We start from the raw sequence: 18811 nt of genomic DNA, 5'->3' as shown, positions 1-18811 counted from the left end.
AAATCCATAATGATACTGGAATTATAGAATTTTAGAACTGGAAAGTATTTAGGGGGATAAAAATCCATTAATCTAGTCATTTTACAGAAAATGAAATGAGTTCCAGAAAAGCGAAATTATTTACAAAAGTCACACAGCTAATTAGCTGTTAGAACTAGGACTAGAATTTAGTTATCTTGACTCAAGATAACCTGCTTTTGAAGTATCCTTTTATTACTTAGTTCTGAGACCTTGCTGAGATTTTCTTATTTAAAAGATTGGAAATATGTAAATATTTAAATTTTATTCTTAAATACTATTTATTAATACAGAAAAATACTCCTGCTATAATTTTAAGTGACACAATAGTACAACAATTGTTAAGAACAATCCACCTGTGTCAAAGAGACACATACACAAACACACATCCATATACACATACAAGCTTGGAGAAAATTCTGAAAGGATCTCATTGTCCTAGATGGTGGCATTATGGGCAATTATTTTGCAAATGTCACCCAGTGAAGAAGCAATGGTGCCTTTGGAAAGTATGTAGCTCTTAGTTAAGCTTTTATCTGGAAGGTGCTGGAGGTCTCGGCACAGAGCTGGTTGGCTCCATGGTTTTGTGACCTGTGCCATCACATAGGACCCCATGTTCAGAAGGACCCCACTCTTGGTTTAATGCTCTGCTGCCGTGTCTTGAAATTCTTAATAATTTTTTTGAACAAGGGATGCTGCATTTTCACTGTGTTCTGGGCCTCATGATTATGTTAGTCAATCTTGTCTGGCAGCTCTTCTCTGGCCCATTCACTGGTAGATGATTGTGGGGTGGTTATTTCTTTAAATTTTTCATTTAAAAAAAATCATATTCATATTATTAAAAATTTAAAAATAGATTTGCAGAAAAATTAGATCACCCTTAGAACTCTCAAGGGCAGATACATTTTAACTAGCATCTCTTCACACATCACAATGATGCTTGGTGTTTAGTCTGAAGGATAAAAAACAATTCAGTATTTTATAGTATAAATTGCTAAACACATAATTACAAAAAAAGTATGCTTGTGAAATTAGGCTATCTATTCCTTGAGAGATGGAATTAGATATTAGTTTTCTATTGCCACAAATGTAGCAATTTAAAGCAAGAGTTTATTATCTCCCAGTTTCTGTAGGTCATAAGTAAGGCCATAATGTGACTGGGCTCTCTGCTCAAAGGTCTCACCAAGCTATAATCAAGGTGTCAGCCTGGACTGTGTTTCTCATCTGAGGCTTGAGGTCCTCTTCCAAGATCAAGTGGTTGTTGGCAGAATTCATTTCCTTGCAGGAATGAGGTCCCAGTTTCCTTGCTGGCTGTCATCCAGGAACTGCTCTCAGCTCCTAGAGGTTGCCCACATTCCTTACTATATACCTGTGTCCATCTTTAAGCCAGCAATGGCCTATATGCTTCAACCCTCTGACTTTCTCTTCTGCAACCAGCCAAGAAAATTCTTTGCTTTTAAAAGGCTCATCTGATTAGGTCAGGTCCACCTGGATAATTAGGTCAACTGTGCCATAAAACGTAACCTAGTCAAGGTAGTAGATACATCAAATTTACAGTAACAGGGTGTGTACAGCGGGGGTAAGTCTTGGGGACCATTTTAGAATTCTGCCTACTACAACTGTCCTAAAGAGACTCATGTGACAAACAAGAGGTTTCTATACTCTACTTCTCTATCCAACCCTATCATGACTTTAATAGTCTTTTCAGCCAGGCACAGTGATGCCCACCTGTAATCCCAGCACTTTGGGAGGCTGAGGCAGGAGGATTGCTTGAGGTTAGCAGTTTGAGACTAGCCTGAGCAATACAGCGAGAACTTTGTCTCTACTAAATAAATAAATAAATAAATAAATTGGGCATGGTGGTGTTTCCCTGTATTCCCCCAGCTACTTGGGAGGCTGAGACTGGAAGATTGCTTAAGTCCAGGAGTTTGAGGTTGCAGTGAGCTGTGATTGCATCACTGCACTCCAGCCTGGGCTACAGAGACCCTGTCTCCAAAAAAAAAAACAAAATAAGTCTTTGCAATTCACATTTAACTCTAACATCTCTATTTTATAAGTGCATGTTAAAGCATAATAAAAACTGGCCATGACAAATTTGCTTATCTTTGGGGAAAACAGAGATCCTTTTGTTTGCAAAGAAAAAGATTTAAAGAAGAATCTTGCATTCAAAAAGCCTAGTTAGTGTATATCAGCATATTTGTTTCATTAAGTTTAATACAACCTAATGAGATAATAAGCCATATACTCAATTTAAATGTATATATTTAAAAATGAAGGTTAAGAACATATTATCTAGATACATATAATCAAGCATAAGATTTAGAAAATATTAACACAATATAATGCAAACATTTGTCACAAATATGCGAATGTTAGCATCCTCCCTATATGAAGTACTCAGACAAATAGAGAAGCAGAACACAAGACCCTGCAAATAAACGACCAAAGAACATGCCCAGACATTTAAAAAGAAGTAGAAATGACTTAAGTCGGATCTCAATGAACTCATATTTATTCGGTGTATAGGATGTGTGAGATGCTGGCATACGGCAAGTACAGGGCTGCTATTCAGCCAAAGGCACTGTTAGGGGGGTTTGTGGCCAGCATCCATTCTTATTAGTTGGTGATTATTATCTGATAGGTTGGTGCCTTGGTGCCTTGTAGTGTTTGTTAAATGTTTTGATTATTAGTGAATGTGTGTCAAATGCTTTATCACCTCGTAGTAGGCTAAATAACGGCCACAGAAAGACATCGTGTTCTAATCCCTGAAACTTGTAAATGTTGCCTTGTAAGAAAAATGGGTTGCAGATGTGATTAAGGATCTTAAAAATGAGGGGATTATCCTAGATTATCTGGGCGGGTCCTAAATGCAATCCTTATAAGAAAGGGGCAGAGGGGAATTTGATACAGAGAGAAGAGGAGAAAAGAATGTAACTATGAAGGCAGAGATTGGAGTGATGCAGCCACAAGCCAAAGGCCTGTGGCCACCAGAAGGTGGAATAGGCAAGGAATGAATCCCCCCTAGGGCCTGCGAAGGACCGTGGTCCTATTGACATCTTGATTTCAGCTCAGTGAAACTGTTTTGGACTTTTGGTCTCCAAAACTGTGTTTTAAGTCACCCAGTTTGTAGTAATTTGTTACAGCAGCCACAGTAAATTAATACAATGCCTAATTCAGTAAATCTTCACAATAATCTCAGGAGATAGGGAATTTCATTATCCCCACTTAAAAGAAAACCACAATATTAAGAAGCTATTTATTCAATTCAGAGCTAGAATTCAAATTCAGGTCTTTCTAATTCAGAGTGGAGGTCTTACCACTATGTTGCATTAGAAAATAAAAATGAGATTCCCGAATTACTCTTTCTGGAGGAAGTGGGACTGGACTAATCCTCCCACTGTAAATAATTTAAAAACTGGACAAAAGACACGAAATAACAGTTTTCAAGCATTGGTCAACAAGCAGTACAGAACTGTGGTCCCTGAGAGAGAAGAAACAAATGAGGAGAGCCTTATAATTGCCTGTACTTTTGCCTGGAGACACATTCCAGCCCAAGGTGCGGGGAGGGGGGGATCCCCCAAACAGACCACAGTAGTCTTGTTGAGTTGAAGGAATGGAGATCAGTTTGGGGAGGCAAAAGTGGCTGGAATTTGCAGGGCAGAGTACCAGAAAGGAAGAAGGTAAATCAAGAAAGAGTTCCAGAAATCTGCAAGGGAGGATGTCCCCCCTTGAGTCTGTGGTTGAATACTAAGACATACTTGTGTAGGATAAAACCCCGTAAGCCTGGGCAGAGAATGACCCTCAGAACTATAAGCTAAACAATTCCCAGAGCTCACACAAAGCTGGAAGACACTTGAGTCCCAATCAGCCCCAGAGAAACACTGGTTTAATCAACTGGGGAGCAAAGAAGAAAAGAGAAAAGACAATACTTATGTAAAAAAGGCAGAAGAAAAAAAAGGATGGCTACATAGAAGAATAGATAGATATGTGACAAAACAAGAAGAGTCAAATGTTAATGGTAGAATCTAGATAGTGGGCATATAGGCATATGCTATAAAATTAAAGGGTTAATAAAAGAACATTATGAAAAACATGCTCATAAATTTCACTACTTTGACCAAATGAACAAAGTCCTCAAGTGACACTAGTGGTTTTTAAATGTCCACACATTTTTTTGACTTTCATTCACCCCAAGGTGGTGTCTAATTCTCCTCTTTTTCAGTGTGGGTTAGACTAGTGTTCTATTTTAACAAACAGAATATGGCAGAAGTAATGGTGTGCCACCTTTTTTTCTTTTCCTTTTTTTTTTTTTGAGACGGAGTCTCAAGCTGTTGCCCAGGCTGGAGTGCAGCGGCGCGATCTCGGCTCACTGCAAGCTCCGCCTCCCAGGTTCACGCCATTCTCCTGCCTGAGCCACCCGAGTAGCTGGGACTACAGGTGCCCGCCACCACGCCCGGCTCATTTTTTGTATTTTTAGTAGAGAAGGGGTTTCACCGTGTTAAGTCAGGATGGTCGTGATCTGCCCGCCTCGGCCTCCCAAAGTGCTGGGATTACAGGCCTGAGCCACCGTGCCCGGCCTCTGCCACTTCTGACATAGGTAACAAAAGGCCTTGTAGTTTCTTCTTTTTTAATTGTTATTATTATTTTTTAAGACGGAGTTTTGCCATTGTCGCCCAGGATGGAGTGCAAAGGCACAATCTCCGGCCACTGCAACCTCCGCCTCGCGGGTTCAAGCGATTCTCCTGCCTCAGCCTCCCAAGTAGCTGGGATTACTAGTGCCTGCCACCACACCCAGCTACTTTTTAGTAGAGATGGGGTTTCCATGTTGGCCAGGCTGGTCTTGAACTCCTGAGCTCAGGTGATCCACCCACCTCGGCCTTCCAAAGTGCTGGGATTAAGGGCATCAGCCACCACGCCTGGCCTGTGGTTTCTTCTTTGCCCTTTCTCTTGGCTCACTCACTTGGCAAGAAAACAGCTACCTTTTTTTTTTTTAAGGATACTTGATCAGCACTATGGAGAGGCCCATGTAGTTGGAAAATGAAGCCTTCTGCCAATCAGCAATACCTTGAGCCTTTCTATCACTGAGAAACTGAGGCCTCCTGTCAATAGCCAATAAGGAAATGAGGCTTCTTGCCAAAAACCACGAGTGGGCCACCTTGGAAGCAGATACTCTAGCCCCAGTCAAGCTTTCATATGGCTTCAGCCTTAGTTAACATCTTTACCCATTTTTGATCCTGAGCCAGAACTACTCAGCTAAATGCTCCTGAATTCCTGACCCACAGAAACTGTGAGATAACTGTTTATTTTTCCAAGCTGTTAAGTTTTGCAATAATTTATTGTGTAGCAATAGATAATTAACACAATCAAACTACCAAAGCTTGCTCAAGAAAAGCTTCACAATGGAATAGTCCTATATCCGTAAAAGAAATGGAATTCGTGGTTAAAACCTTTCAACAGAGAAAACTCCAGGTCTGGATAGTTTCACTGTTGTATTCTATCAAGCATTTAAGAAAGAAAGAAAAAATGCCAGCTATTAGCTTAATTGTTGCTCCTTTCAAAGTAATATTTCTTTTGGCTTCTTTATACTTTTTCCATCTTTGGTTATCAGCAGTTTTACAATGGTGTAATTTCATGTGGTTTTCATTTTATTTATCCTGTTTGGGGTTTATAAGGTTCTTGAATCTGAAGTTTGATGTCTTTCAATTTTTTTACAAAGTTTTTAAATATATTTTTTGTATTCTTTTTTGTTTTACCCAAGTCCTGCCTCAGGATCTATCTTTCAATTTTGTAAAGTTTTTAATAATTATCTTTTTTTTTTCTTTTTTTTGAGACAGAGTCTCAATCTGTCCCCCAGGCTGAAGTGCAGTGGTGCAATCTCGGCTCACTGCAAGCAAGCTCCGCCTCCCGGGTTCACACCATTCTCCTGCCTCAGTCTCCCGAGTAGCTGGGACCACAGGCGCCCACCACCACGCCCGGCTAATTTTTTTGTATTTTTAGTAGAGGTGGTGTTTCACCATGTTAGCCAGGATGGTCTCGATCTCCTGACCTCGTGATCTGCCCGCCTAGGCCTCCCAAAGTGCTGAGATTACAGGCATGAGCCACCACGCCCGGCCAATAATTATCTCTTAAACTATTGCTTATGTTTCATTTTCTCTCTCCTCTCTTGGGACATAAATTTCCTCTGTTAGATCTTCTTACTAAATCTATGTCTCAACTTTTGTATTTTTATTATTTTGTCTCTCTGCATCATTCTGGATTTTTTCTTCTAATTTGTTTTCATTCACCAATTCTTTCTTCAGCTATGCCCGTTCTGTCAATTCTATCCATCAGTTTCCTAATTTCAGTCATGCTAATTTTCAGTTCTAGTGTTTCCTTTAAAAATTTTTTTAAATTGACACAAAATAATTGTACATATTTATGGCATATATGGTGATATGTTGATACATTTACTGCACAGTGATTAGATCAGGGAAATCAGCATATTCTTCAACTCAAAACATTTCTCATTTGTGTTGGGAACATTCAATATCCTCTATTTGGAAATATATATTATTAACTATAGTCATCCTACAGTGCACAAGAATGCTAGAACTTATCCCCCCCATCTAGCTGTTTCATTTTGTTTTCAATATAATTTTCAATTCTTTGCCAAAATTCTTGTAAGTTTAATTTTCTTTTTCTTTTTTTTTTTAAGCTTGTCTCTGAAAACTCCAATATCTGGAGGTCCCTACAGATGTTTAAATAGAAGCTTCTGCTGGTATACACTCATGTCTCTTTCTGTGGCTACTTTTTATTGTGTGTTCTACAGTGTACCTGCAAAACTGTTTATAGATTTATTTTGAGGCCTAGTTTGTTAGTTTTCTACACTGTGTAACAATATTACCACAAATCTGGTGTGTTAAGAACAAGACACATTTATTATCTCACAGGTTCTGTGGGTCAGGAGTCCAAGCACAGATTAGCTGGCTTCTTTCTGTTTCCTGGTCTCAAAAGACTGCAATCAAGGTGTTAGCCAGAGCTAAGGTCTCAGCTAGGGCTCCACTGAACCAGGATTCACTTCCAAAATAACAAGGTTGTTGGCAATCTTCAGTTCCTGGCACACTACTAGAACAAGGATCTGTTTTCTTGCTGACTACTGGCTAGAGGCCACCCTTAGTTTCTTGCCATGAGGCCCTCTCCAAAGGCTGGTTTACAGCATGGCAGCTTGCTTCTTCAAAGTCAACAAGAGTCTCTTAAGATGAACATTAGAATTTGCTGTAATCATGTCCATTTCATCATCTTCGTGGTAGTCTATGGATTAGAATCAAGTCATGGGAGTCTCCCTCCACACAAGGAATACCAGGGGACAGGGATCATAGTGGCCACCTTAGAGTCTGTCTGCCACACCTAGGATGTTAATTTCTTCCTGAAAAGCAAATGTAGATTTGCTTCTGCCATGCATCTGAGAGCTCTAAAAACCTTAGATAACCTCAATCTAATTTCAGAAACTGAGGGTATTTGAAGCTGAGCTGCCATCCCTTTGAAGGCCTGCTTACTTCTGGACCACTGTTACTCCTAATGAGTAGCCATTTGGGATCCTCACTCCAAGTAAGGGAAAGGGTTTACCAGTGCAGGTCCCTTCTTCCTTGTCCCATAAGGTTGTCAAAATGGCCATTCAACAGCTCAGCAATCACTTACCACTTACAGAATTGGCCAACACAAGGGAAAACAGCTCCCCTAACAAAGTTTCTGTTTCCTTAGGAATTCTTCATTGTTGCCAGCTCGCTGATGTCTTCAACCAGGTGTTTTTAATTAATTTATTTTTAGTTTATCTTTTTTTTTTTTTAAGAGATGGGGTCTCCCTATGTTGCTGAGGCTGTTCTCAAACTCCTGACCTCAAGTGATCCTCTAGCCTTGCCTCCCAAAGTGCTGGGATTAAACGTGTGAGCCACCGTGCCCAGCCCAGATGTTTTTAAAATTTTGTTCAGCTGCCAGCTTTTCTAGATGTTCTCAGTGAAGATCTAGGACAAATTTCTTGGTCTACCATCATTGTAAATGAAAGCTTTTATTTTTATTTATTGTAGAGATGGGGGTCTCCCTATATTGCCCAGGCTAGTTTTGAACTCCTGGCCTCAAGCGATCCTCCTACTTTGGCTTCCCTAACTGCTGGGATTACAGGTGTGAGCCATTGTGCTCAGCCTACTTTTTTATGTCCAGCATTTGGAGAGGGCCACATGGCAAGAAATTCAGTCAGCAAGAAAACAGATTCTTGTTCCAGTAGTTTGCTACGAACTGAATATTGGCAACAACTCTGTTATTTTGGAAGTGAATCCTGCTTCAGTGGAGCCTCAGCTGAGACCTCAGCTCTGAACACATCTGAAACACAGATGTGTTTCAACATAATCTAACCTAAAGCAAAACAAAGATTTTTCAACCTAGAAAAAAGATTAGAGAGTACTAATTACATTGAATATTTCTATTTCTGAAGCTTTCCATAATTTGGAAAATACAGTATTATTAAATACTGCATTTTTATGGCTAAAACATCAATCTAGAAATTAGCATGGACTTATAAAACATTTTAGATCAGTTGATATTTTGCTAATATCCCTATATGGAAGTCTTAAATATTGAGTATTCCTGCAAATTACAGACAGTATTGAATTGCTCAAAACTGCATTGCCAAATATAAACAACACACCAATTAAACTAGCTACTGTAGTTGTCTATGGTGCTATGATATAAAGTTAGAATATTTGAAGGACATTAATATGTACTTCACTTCAAACGGAAAGCCTGAAATTGATGAAAACTTCAACAATAGATACTGCATCCCTATCTTTAAAATACACTGGTTTGGGAGGATATTATATAAATTTGGTAGCCTTTTATTCTTATGTGAATAAAGCATCAGACTTTATTTTTTAAGATCTGTAACTACTGGACATACTTTTAAAATAAATATCTGGCTGGCCACAGTGGCTCATGCCTGTAATCCCAGAACTTTGGGAAACCAAGGCAGGAGGATCACTTGAATCCAAGATTTTGAGATCTGTGCAAAGTAGTGAGACCTCATCTCTAACAAAAAATAACAAAACATTAGCTGGCATGATGGCACGAGCCTGTAGTCCTAGCTCCTCAGGAGGCTGAGGTGCGAGCATCACTTGAGCCCGGGCGGTTGGGGCTGCAATGTGCAGAGATCAAGTCACTGCAATCCAGGCTGGGTGACAGAGACCTTGTCTCAAAAAAGGAGGAATATTTAAGAGAATAAAATATGCTTACTTGCTCCAGGAATAAATTAAAAAATATAAACTATCAACCACCTTTAGTGGACACCACTAGCTGTACCTAACTCAATTCTGTACTTTTTTCCCCAACTTTTCCTGGGCACATGACTACCTGGAATGAAAGCTATATTTTCCATCCTTCCTTGCTATTTACAAGTAAGGCATTATGACTAAGTTTGGCCAGTGACATTTAAATAGAAGTGTTGGGTACAACTTCTGGGAAATTTCTTTAGGCAGGGGATGTAACTTTCTCACTGCCCTCTTTCTTGCTGGCCAGAGTGCTGCTGTGAGGGCTAGAGCTTCACCAGCAACCTTGGATCATGGGTTGAATGCCAAGTGCTGAGGTTGGTGGACTAACACAGCAACCCTGAAATATTTACCTCTGGAATTCTTTTATGTGAGAGGAAAAAAAAATTCTCTCTCTTTTTTTTTTTTAAGCCTCTGGTATTTGGGGTTTTAGTTTTATGCTGCTGAACCTAATCTTAAGTGGTACACTTTTCAATTGCTGACATATTAATCCTTTATTAGAAATTGTAAATGAGAAATTATATCAACACCTGAGGACCAAACTACAACAGAATATTCCATAGGCTCAAGATTTTGAGACATTCTGGAAAGAGTTTTCTGTAAGGTATATCCTTTCCGTGGCATGGCAACATCATCATTCTTTAAAAAGGTGACTGGACAGACATCATTTCCACCATCACCAATATAAACAATTTGTGTATAATTCACTCCCTGTTGTAACTGTTTATCTACAAATTCTATCAAAACTACCTTTTTGCAAAGATTCTTTGGGCATCTATTGCAAGAATGAGTATGATAATTTTCAACAGTGAGATGACCATTGCTATTAAAAGCTGCTGGATTTGTAAACACTTTATCAAATATGTCATGAAAACTGGCAGCTTCTAAAACCCAATCTATGAAGACCGAATTTGAATCTGAAATAATAATGCAGTCAAATTTATCCTTATTCTTTCTTATAAAGTTGAAGAGTTCCACCATCCCTGGAGTGAAAGGCAATGATGTCACTGCTCTTTTCATTTCATGTTCTCTTACACCTTTATCTCCCAAATACTTAAAGACTCTGCCCATAAATTCTGTCCAAAATCCTTTTCGATAAGAATCACGTAGCTCAATAGGAAGCTTTTTGTTGGGAGCACATTGTACAATCCAAGTGTCACTATTGTCATCTATGATTGTATTGTCAAAGTCAAAAACTAGCAAAATTTTCATGGTTCCAGAAGTAGATTTGGATTACCCTGAAAAAGAGGAAATATTATTCCCTAAACAAACTCTGTTTACATATCTAGCTAAAATACTTATTTAATAAACATAACTAAATGTTAATCTGCTAAAGGGAGGAATATAAACAAAGTAATTAAGCACTTCAAGACCACTACCTAACCACTTTTCTCTAAGAAGCAAAGTTCGTATTTGAGTATTTTAAGTGGAAAACAAAATATATAAAAAGAACATTCATAGTATTATTGTGTTCCTGGAGGTGTGTTTCTTATAAAAGTTATAAGAAAGAAAAAAAGGCATTTCTTACTATCATTAAATTATCAATCAAACCACACTTATTTTATTAGATTAAAATATTTACAATCCTCATATTAAATAACGTCATGTATAAAGGACTCTCTGTGTACTAACCAAAATTCTGAACAAATTTAACATAACATGAAATCTTCGAAGATGTAAAATAACTTTTTAAGAAAAGGTATTTAGTAACAAAAACAAGCAATGGGGAAAGGATTCCCTATTTAATAAATGGTGCTGGGATAACTGGCTAGCCATATGCAGAAAACTGAAACTGGACCCCTTCCTTACACCATATACAAAAACCAACGCAAGGTGGATTAAAGACTTAAGTGTAAAACCAAAACTATAAAAAACCTAGAAGAAAATCTAGGCAATACAATTCAGGACACAGCAAAGGCAAAGGTTTCATGACAAAGATGCCAAAAGCAAATGCAACAACAGCAAAAATTGACAAATGGTATCTAATTAAACTAAAGAGCTTCTGCACAGCAAAAGAAACTATCAACAGAGTAAACAGACAACTTAGAGAATGGGAGAAAATTTTTGCAATTTATCCATCTGACAAAGGTCTAATATCCAGCAACTATTACAAAGTTGAAAAGTTCCACCATCCCTGAAGTGAAAGGCATCGATGTCACTGCTCTTTTCATTTTATCTTCTCTTACACCTTTAGCTCCCAAATAGTTAAAGACTCTGCCCATAAAATCTGTCCAAAATCCTTTTTGATAAGAATCATGTAGTTCCTTGATAAGGAACTTAAACAAATTTACAAGAAAAAACAGCCCCATTAAGAAGTGGGCAAAGACACAAACAGACAATTCTTGAAAGAAGACAATACATGTGCCCAAGAAATATATGAAAAAAAAGCTCAACATCACTGATCATTAGAGAAATGCAAACTAAACCCACAATGAGATACCATCTTATACTAGTCAGAATGGCTATTATTAAAAAGCCAAAAAATAACAGATGCTGGCAAGGTTGTTGAGAAAAAGGAACACTTTTACACTGTTGGTAGGAGAGTGTAAATTAGTTCAACCATCGTGGAAGACAGTGTGGTGATTCCTCAAAGACGTAGAGGCAGAAATACCACTTGACCCAGTAATCCCATTACTGGGTATATACCCAAAGGAATATAAATCATTCTATTATAAAGATACATGCAAGCGTATGTTCACTGCAGCACTGTTCACAATAGCAAAGACATGGGATCAACCTAAATGCCCATCAATGATAGACTGGATAAAGAAAATGAGGTACTTATACACCATGGAATATTATGCAGCTATAAAAAGGAATGAGATGATGTCCTTTACAGGGACATGGATGGACCTGGAAGCTATTATCCTCAGCAAACTAACACAGGAACAACAACAAAAAAAAACAAACACCATGTGTTCTCACTTATAAGTGGGAGCTGAATCATGAGAACACATGGAAGGGAATAACATACCCTGGGACCTGTCAGAGGGTGGGGGTGGGAGGAGGCAGAGCATCAGGAAAACAGCTAGTGGATGCTGGGCTCAATACCTAGGTGATGTGATGATCTGTGCAGCAAACCATCAGGGCACACGCTTACCTATGTAACAAATCTACACATCCTGCACATGTACCCCTGAACTTAAAAGGTGGAAATCAACAAAATTAAAAAAAGAAAGTATTTAGCTTAAAATCAATTTCTAAATATCAATATTATAATTAAATGATTGCTGTACTCTATATGATATTCTAAACAAATTACCTGAGAACTGGAGGCCAATTTAATTCTTCCAAACTAGAAGTAACTTGGTTAAGAGTTTTCACATGTTTATAGCTGTTCTAGATAGTTTAGCTCTGGGGTGCCAAATAATTTGAATACACCTGAGTAATCATACTGTTTGTGGTGTGACAATTACTTATGTCTCTGTTTTCATTAGAATATAATGAAGGTGATTAATTATAAATCTCAAGAGAAAAGGAAAGAATAAGCTGGTCAACTGATGGTAAGAATAAACATTATTTATAAAAAATAACTATATAGAATATCCAGAAAAAGATATAATTAATGTGTGTAAACAGATAATAATAATAATTTTGAGAGTCATTATATGTCAGGCACTGACCTAAAAACTTTGCAATATCATACCATTTAATTGTCACAACCCTATTAAGTAGGAATCATTATTATCCTCATCTTAAAGATATATAAGCTGGATCTTGAAGTGGTTAGGTGTTAGTAAAGTGCCAGAGCTGGAATCTTAGGTTGATTTGATTCCAAACTTCATGCTTTTAAGTACCAAATTCTAGTGTTAAAAAATAGAATATTTAATGACTACTCATTAGTTTAAAACTATAACACTAAGTAGGTAATTTCGGCAGAAAGATATTTAATTACATAAAAACATTCATTACTTTCAAAGTACACACTAACCATAACACCACATCTGTGATACACTTTATAACCATTTTGAGGTTTTTACAAGAAATCCTAAAAAGGCAAAGAACCACAGCAATAAGAAAAAGATCAATTAAAAATGAAAAAATGGCATTTAACCACACATATTCTCCAGTTTATAACAGTAGACACCCAGTAGTGAAGACAGAATAGAGCTCTTGACTCACATAAGACTAAGTATTCTGTGTCTCTTAATTTAGAATATCTAGAGAATAATTAACCTATAGGGGTATCACCTGTTGTGTGAATGTGGCTGGTACATAGTTTTTGTTATTCTGGATCCTTGTATCACTAAATGCCTAATCCAGATGCTTCTGACTGGTTCCCTGAAATTTAAATGCAGAATTCACTTTCCTACAGAAACAATGTAATAAATAATAAGGCATAATTGACAATCACATTAGTACTGTAACTAGGCACATTTTAAATTAAATATGCTTTTTGAGAATTCTGAATTTATAATTAAAACAAATTTCAAATGTAACTCACTGTTGTTTGAAAACTGCCTCAAACCTAAACTTAATTAGCCACAAATTACTGAAATTCCTGAATTATTAGCCTCAAAATAGCATGAGACTGAGGTAACATAGTTCCCCTGCTGATCTGAAAGTGCACTTTTAAAATTTTCCCATCTTTTTCTATTAGTATTTTCTCACCACTCAACATAAACCTTTAAAAAATACTTACCCAACTTAGTATTTCCAAGACAATCTTACTTCAGCATTGGGATTAGGATAAACAATCACGACAATCTTCAGCTTTAAACATCAGCCAGTTGTTTTCAAATATTACTCCTATTCTATATACAGGGAACAGAGTCTTCTGGTTTGGAGCAAAATAATGGAAACTTCTTAACTCCTAAAATTAATAAAAGTATTTTAAAAGCTTTAACATTTGTATTTTCAGGCCGGGCGCAGTGGCTCACGCCTGTAATCCCAGCACTTTGGGAGGCCTAGGCGGGGGATCACGAGGTCAGGAAATGGAGATCATCCTGGCTAACACAGTGAAACCCCATCTCTACTAAAAATACAAAAAATTAGCGTGGTGGCGGGCACCTGTAGTCCCAGCTACTTGGGAGACTGAGGCAGGAGAATGGTATGAACTTGGGAGGCGGAGCTTGCAGTGAGCCGAGATCGCGCCACTGCACTCTAGCCTGGGCAACAGAGCGAGACTCCATCTCAAAAAAAAAAAAAAATTTTTTTTTTGTATTTTCTAATTATGTTGTTTTTCTTATGTCAGAAAAGCATCTCTTGGCAATAGGAGAACAAAGTTTTGCTTTCCACTTGGTATCGACTTGGTGTCGAAAATAAGAAATGTTATGTGAAAATAAGTTTTTGTCCAGTGGATAAAATCAGTGTTAAGCTGATTGAGATTTTCAGAGTCCATTTTTTCTTTTTACTTGTTTAATAATAGAGGAGTTCCACATTCTGTTGTCAATAGAGGTTGAGATTTAGTGCTGTACTAGAAATTAAAAGGTCTCCAAAAATTAAGGATATGAACAAAGATTTAGTTTTAAGAATGTGAATCTATTTTGAAACCAATTTGTTAAAATTCCAAAAAGTTAACTGTTCTCTTCAAAAGCACAATCTATGTCTATTTGGTATGTCTGCAATGTTTCCATAGTGTAACAATATCCTGCGTACTTTACACAATAATGATAATTAAAAACTACACAGACATCCAAGAATTGGGAAATAAGTAAGATATGCATGTGATAGCATATAACAGAATAGCCAGCCAGTAAAAGCCAAGATATTCAGTTCAAATTAAATAAGCAAGTCACAAAATAGTGTGTACAGTTTAATCCTGTTTTTGTTTTAGAAAATGTTTACATGTGCAGTGGGATGGTTATGGTTGGTTCAACCGTAGTTCACACTTTTTCTACATCAATTTTGTAATAAAATTTTTTTTCTTCTCAGAATAATTTAAACTCTGTTTCAGATCAGAGTGCATATGCTACCTTATTAAATTCACAACAAAGAAATAAAAGAGTGGTGGGTGTAGGACAAATAACTCTAGATTGACTTGGTTGTGACAATCCACAGGTTGGAGCTGGAATCTCGAGTCTGAAGTCAAATTATATCTGACCACCATGTCAAATTGGCAAGTAACTGACATCAAATCATGAGATTCGATACTTTGGTAACCAATTTTGTTAAAATTCCAGAGAATTTTTGTTGGGAGACAATTTTCCCTGCGTCTCTGGTGGTTCTGCATGTCTTACTGACTGCCCTTTCCTCTAGACTATTGTCTCAAGGATGTTTGTACACTGGACAGCCTTGAGAAACATGCTTATTTGTCCAAATGATAAAGATCTGGGTTCCCTAAGCTCAGGGCTCCTTTCCTGTAATTCGACACACACTACATCTAGGTGACTTCTTGCCCACTTTGCATTATCCTGTGGGAACTGGGGCTTTAGGGAACTCAGGCAAAATTGCTGATATACTGGCTACTGCTGGGAGTAATTCATTCCTGAAATGAATAGTCTTGTGTCTTCCATGAAACTGCCAGGCTAAGTTAGCCTGCAAACAGGGTAAAAACTCTGTTCCTTCCCAGTTCTTGACACTTTTTTTTTTTGAGACGGAGTCTCGCTCTGTCGCCCAGGCTGGAGTGCAGTGGCACGATGGTCGGCTCACTGCAAGCTCCGCCTCCCGGGTTCACGCCATTCTCCTGCCTCAGCCTCCAGAGTACCTGGAACTACAGGCGCCCGCCACCACGCCCGGCTAATTTTTTTGTATTTTTGCTACAGACAGGGTTTCACCGTGTTAGCCAGGATGGTCTCGATCTCCTGACCTCGTGATCCGCCCGCCTCGGCCTCCCAAAGTGCTGGGATTACAGGCGTGAGCCACCGCGCCTGGCCCCCAGTCCTTGACACTTTTTAAGGTATAGTTCCAAAAACCTACCAGTGCTGTATGTGCACAAACTAATTTCTGTCTTCAAATATTTTCTTAATTATTCCATACTTACCAGCATTATTACGTGGAACATCTGATAGAAAACCTAAAGAAAAATAGCACGACTATGTGTTAGAACATTCGTTATTAAAAATCTTTTTGTTCTTTCATTTTGAGAGACTCCAATTTGGTGCATTATGTGTACACGTCAGAGCCAACTTGTTAGTAATGAAGTTATCTGTACATCAATGTGTTAGAAAAGGATCTTTTGAAACCAAACGCGCAGCTACTCCTAACAGATTTCTGTGGTCATGTATTTACCAAGAAATTTAAAATATCTCAAAGGTCCTAACGTAAATGTTCTAAGCATATCATTAAGTTTTAACATTCCTATTTTTAAAAAACTTGGCCCCATCTAGTCCTGACCATGCCTCAGAAACCAAAGGATTAAAAAAACAGCGTTTATGTCAGCGAATCCGCGGGTTTTTATAGTTAAGGGAGGGCTTTGCTCCTCACACTCCACCCGCGAGGAGATCTGCGGACGCACACACCACGCCTAGGCCTCGCGCGCTCACACACCTGCCGGCTCCACCCCGAGGGTAGGCATCAGACCCAATCGGGGGTCGTCCCCCATGGGGAGCGCGCAGGTGGGGATGGGGGTAGCAGGCAGGGCGGGGGCCCACGGGCTTCTCACTGACCCAGGCCCGCCGTCGGCAGCCTCCCCGGCGCCCGTGACGCTCCTGCGGGTTCAGTCCTTTGGCCTCGCCCCACGCCTGCCCTCTGGGCAGCCCCACTCACAAGCCCAGCTCGCAGGCGCAAGCGCCTCTCTTCTCTAGCCCGTCCGCCAACTGCAGCTCCTCCCTTGTTCCTCGGCGACGGCTGGCGTCACTTCCGGCGGTGTTGCCAAGCAACCGCGTGGTTCGAGTGACAACTCCACCGGCTGGCGTCCGCGGCGCTTGGCGCCACAGTCACTTTTCCAGATCTAGGAGCACCATGGACAACTCGTCAGAGATGCTGGTACGGTTTGGACGGCGCTGTGGACGGGCGAAGGAAAGTACAGGTGAGCTAAACTGACCTATCCAGGGACAGGGATTGTTTCTGGACCCCCGGCATGGAGTGAGAGGCGAGGATGCCGAATGAGGGCTTCAGTTGCCTTTTGAAATGGACTCCACCAGGTCGAAAGCATCCTCAATAAGCATCTTTGGGCTCTGTGTGAAGTTAGGCCGTCTTGCCCTCAGGTGAATGGGTGAAGGAGGGAAACGGGGAGTGGAAGTGGGTGGGAGAATGTTTACAGAAATAGGGGTGGAGAAAAGATAGGAAATCAGAGACCCCCACCCCCAGCTGACCTACAACTGCGCAGTTGCAGCTCTGAGAGTCTGGGTTTTGTTAAATTTCCCGCACGCTTAAAGTTTGTTATTCACTGATTGAATTGGAATATCTCTTGGAAATATAAGTCACCTCTTTAGAGGCTTGGCTCTTCTGCAAACCTGCTGATTGGTCTTTACTAAAAGTCTCTGAAGGAAATATCTCCATTTCCTCCTCTCTAAAGTAAATATAAGGTCTCTCTCTAAGTCAAATGCTTTTAGAGAGTTAAAAAAAATCGTGCGACATAAAGTACTGTAATTCAGGTGACCTGTTATCAATTCTAGCTATCAATTCTAGCTACGACAGTTTCTTACGTCTGTAAATTATCAATTAATGTTGTCATGGTGACAACTAGAACTTTGGCAATTTGAAGTATCTTCATGTCATTGCCCGAGCTTCTGTAGCAATAGTGCCCCCTGCACCAGATGCAGAGTGACAGCCAGTCATTCTTCACTAGTGGATATTTATGCAGTGGAGGTTTTATGAGGTTAGCAGCGGACTTTTGCCATGTAAAAGGAAAGAAACAGTACCAACATGGCCAGTTTTGGAAAAGCACAATTAGTCCCACACATTCACTTTCCTGCATATGCATTTCTGCACTACCTGGTTTAGATTTACCTAATAGTTGTTAAATAATGTTTTGCGGCAACTAGCTCAAAAGCTTCCATCTGAGCCTCACTGCTAAATTTTAATCTCCATTTTTAGGGGAAGGCTAAGTTGGAGAGAGGTTCAGAGATGTGTGCAGCTATTTGTAAAATAAATAATTTATAAAGATTTAGTGGGGTGACATCAGCCAGAATGGTGAAATAGGATCTATGCCTGAAATCCTCTTCTCCATAAAATCAACAAGAACAGTGGCAAAAATCATCAATATCGACTTTTTCAGAACTCTGGAAATTAACCAAAGGCTTGCAACAATTTGTAGAGTGTTTACTAAAGAAAAACAGCTGGATTTTTGTAACAACAGCAAGGTTTTTGGCATTTTAACTTGCCATAGTCGTGTACTTTCCTCCCAGCCCCATGGCAGCCTAGATAACCACAGTAATCACAGTGAAAAATAGTGACTTAGCAACTTGTAGAGGGGACAAAACAGAATTTGACCCACTCCAAAGCCAGACAACCGTTATTATTTGACACGTCTGATAGTTCCTTGGAAAATCTCACTCATGAGGCTTATTGTTATTTAGTCTGACTTCAGACTCACCAAGTATGTTTGTCAAATGTTCAGTGGCAATTTTAAATATCACAGCTATCAGAGGCATGTGTGGGAACTTAATCCCCAATGT

General features: G+C 39.1%; 2 protein-coding genes across 9 annotated transcripts in view; one reads left to right on the top strand and one right to left on the bottom strand.

Moving 5' to 3' along the window:
- Window positions 1-280: 280 nt before the first annotated feature.
- Window positions 281-17049, bottom strand: PHOSPHO2 (phosphatase, orphan 2). Of its 8 annotated transcripts, none has more exons than XM_019022093.3 (5): window positions 16959-17049; window positions 16234-16266; window positions 13954-14124; window positions 13503-13592; window positions 281-10549 (listed from the first exon to the last, which is right to left on the bottom strand). In XM_019022093.3, exon 5 carries the CDS (start codon window positions 10521-10523, stop codon window positions 9798-9800), a length of 726 nt encoding a protein of 241 aa, XP_018877638.1. In that variant the 5' UTR covers window positions 10524-10549; window positions 13503-13592; window positions 13954-14124; window positions 16234-16266; window positions 16959-17049; the 3' UTR covers window positions 281-9797. The 8 variants fall into 8 exon arrangements, with proteins under 8 accessions (XP_018877638.1, XP_055235121.1, XP_004032806.1 ...); XM_055379146.2 differs by having other exon boundaries at window positions 16740-17041; XM_004032758.3 differs by having other exon boundaries at window positions 13503-13620; window positions 16859-16993.
- The window catches only part of CFAP210 (cilia and flagella associated protein 210), a 52926-nt gene continuing 51142 nt past the window's right edge, over window positions 17028-18811 (top strand). Inside the window, exon 1 of the mRNA XM_004032754.4 lies at window positions 17028-17220. Coding sequence (XP_004032802.3) covers window positions 17154-17220 — 67 coding nt within the window. The 5' untranslated portion in view covers window positions 17028-17153. The remainder of the gene's footprint in view (window positions 17221-18811) is intronic.

This window comes from Gorilla gorilla, chromosome 11, assembly GCF_029281585.2.
Source record: "Gorilla gorilla gorilla isolate KB3781 chromosome 11, NHGRI_mGorGor1-v2.1_pri, whole genome shotgun sequence".
Classification (NCBI taxonomy): Eukaryota; Metazoa; Chordata; class Mammalia; order Primates; family Hominidae; genus Gorilla; species Gorilla gorilla.
The sequence above is the reverse complement of the archived record's forward strand: the minus strand, read 5'-3'. Positions and strand labels throughout refer to the sequence as shown.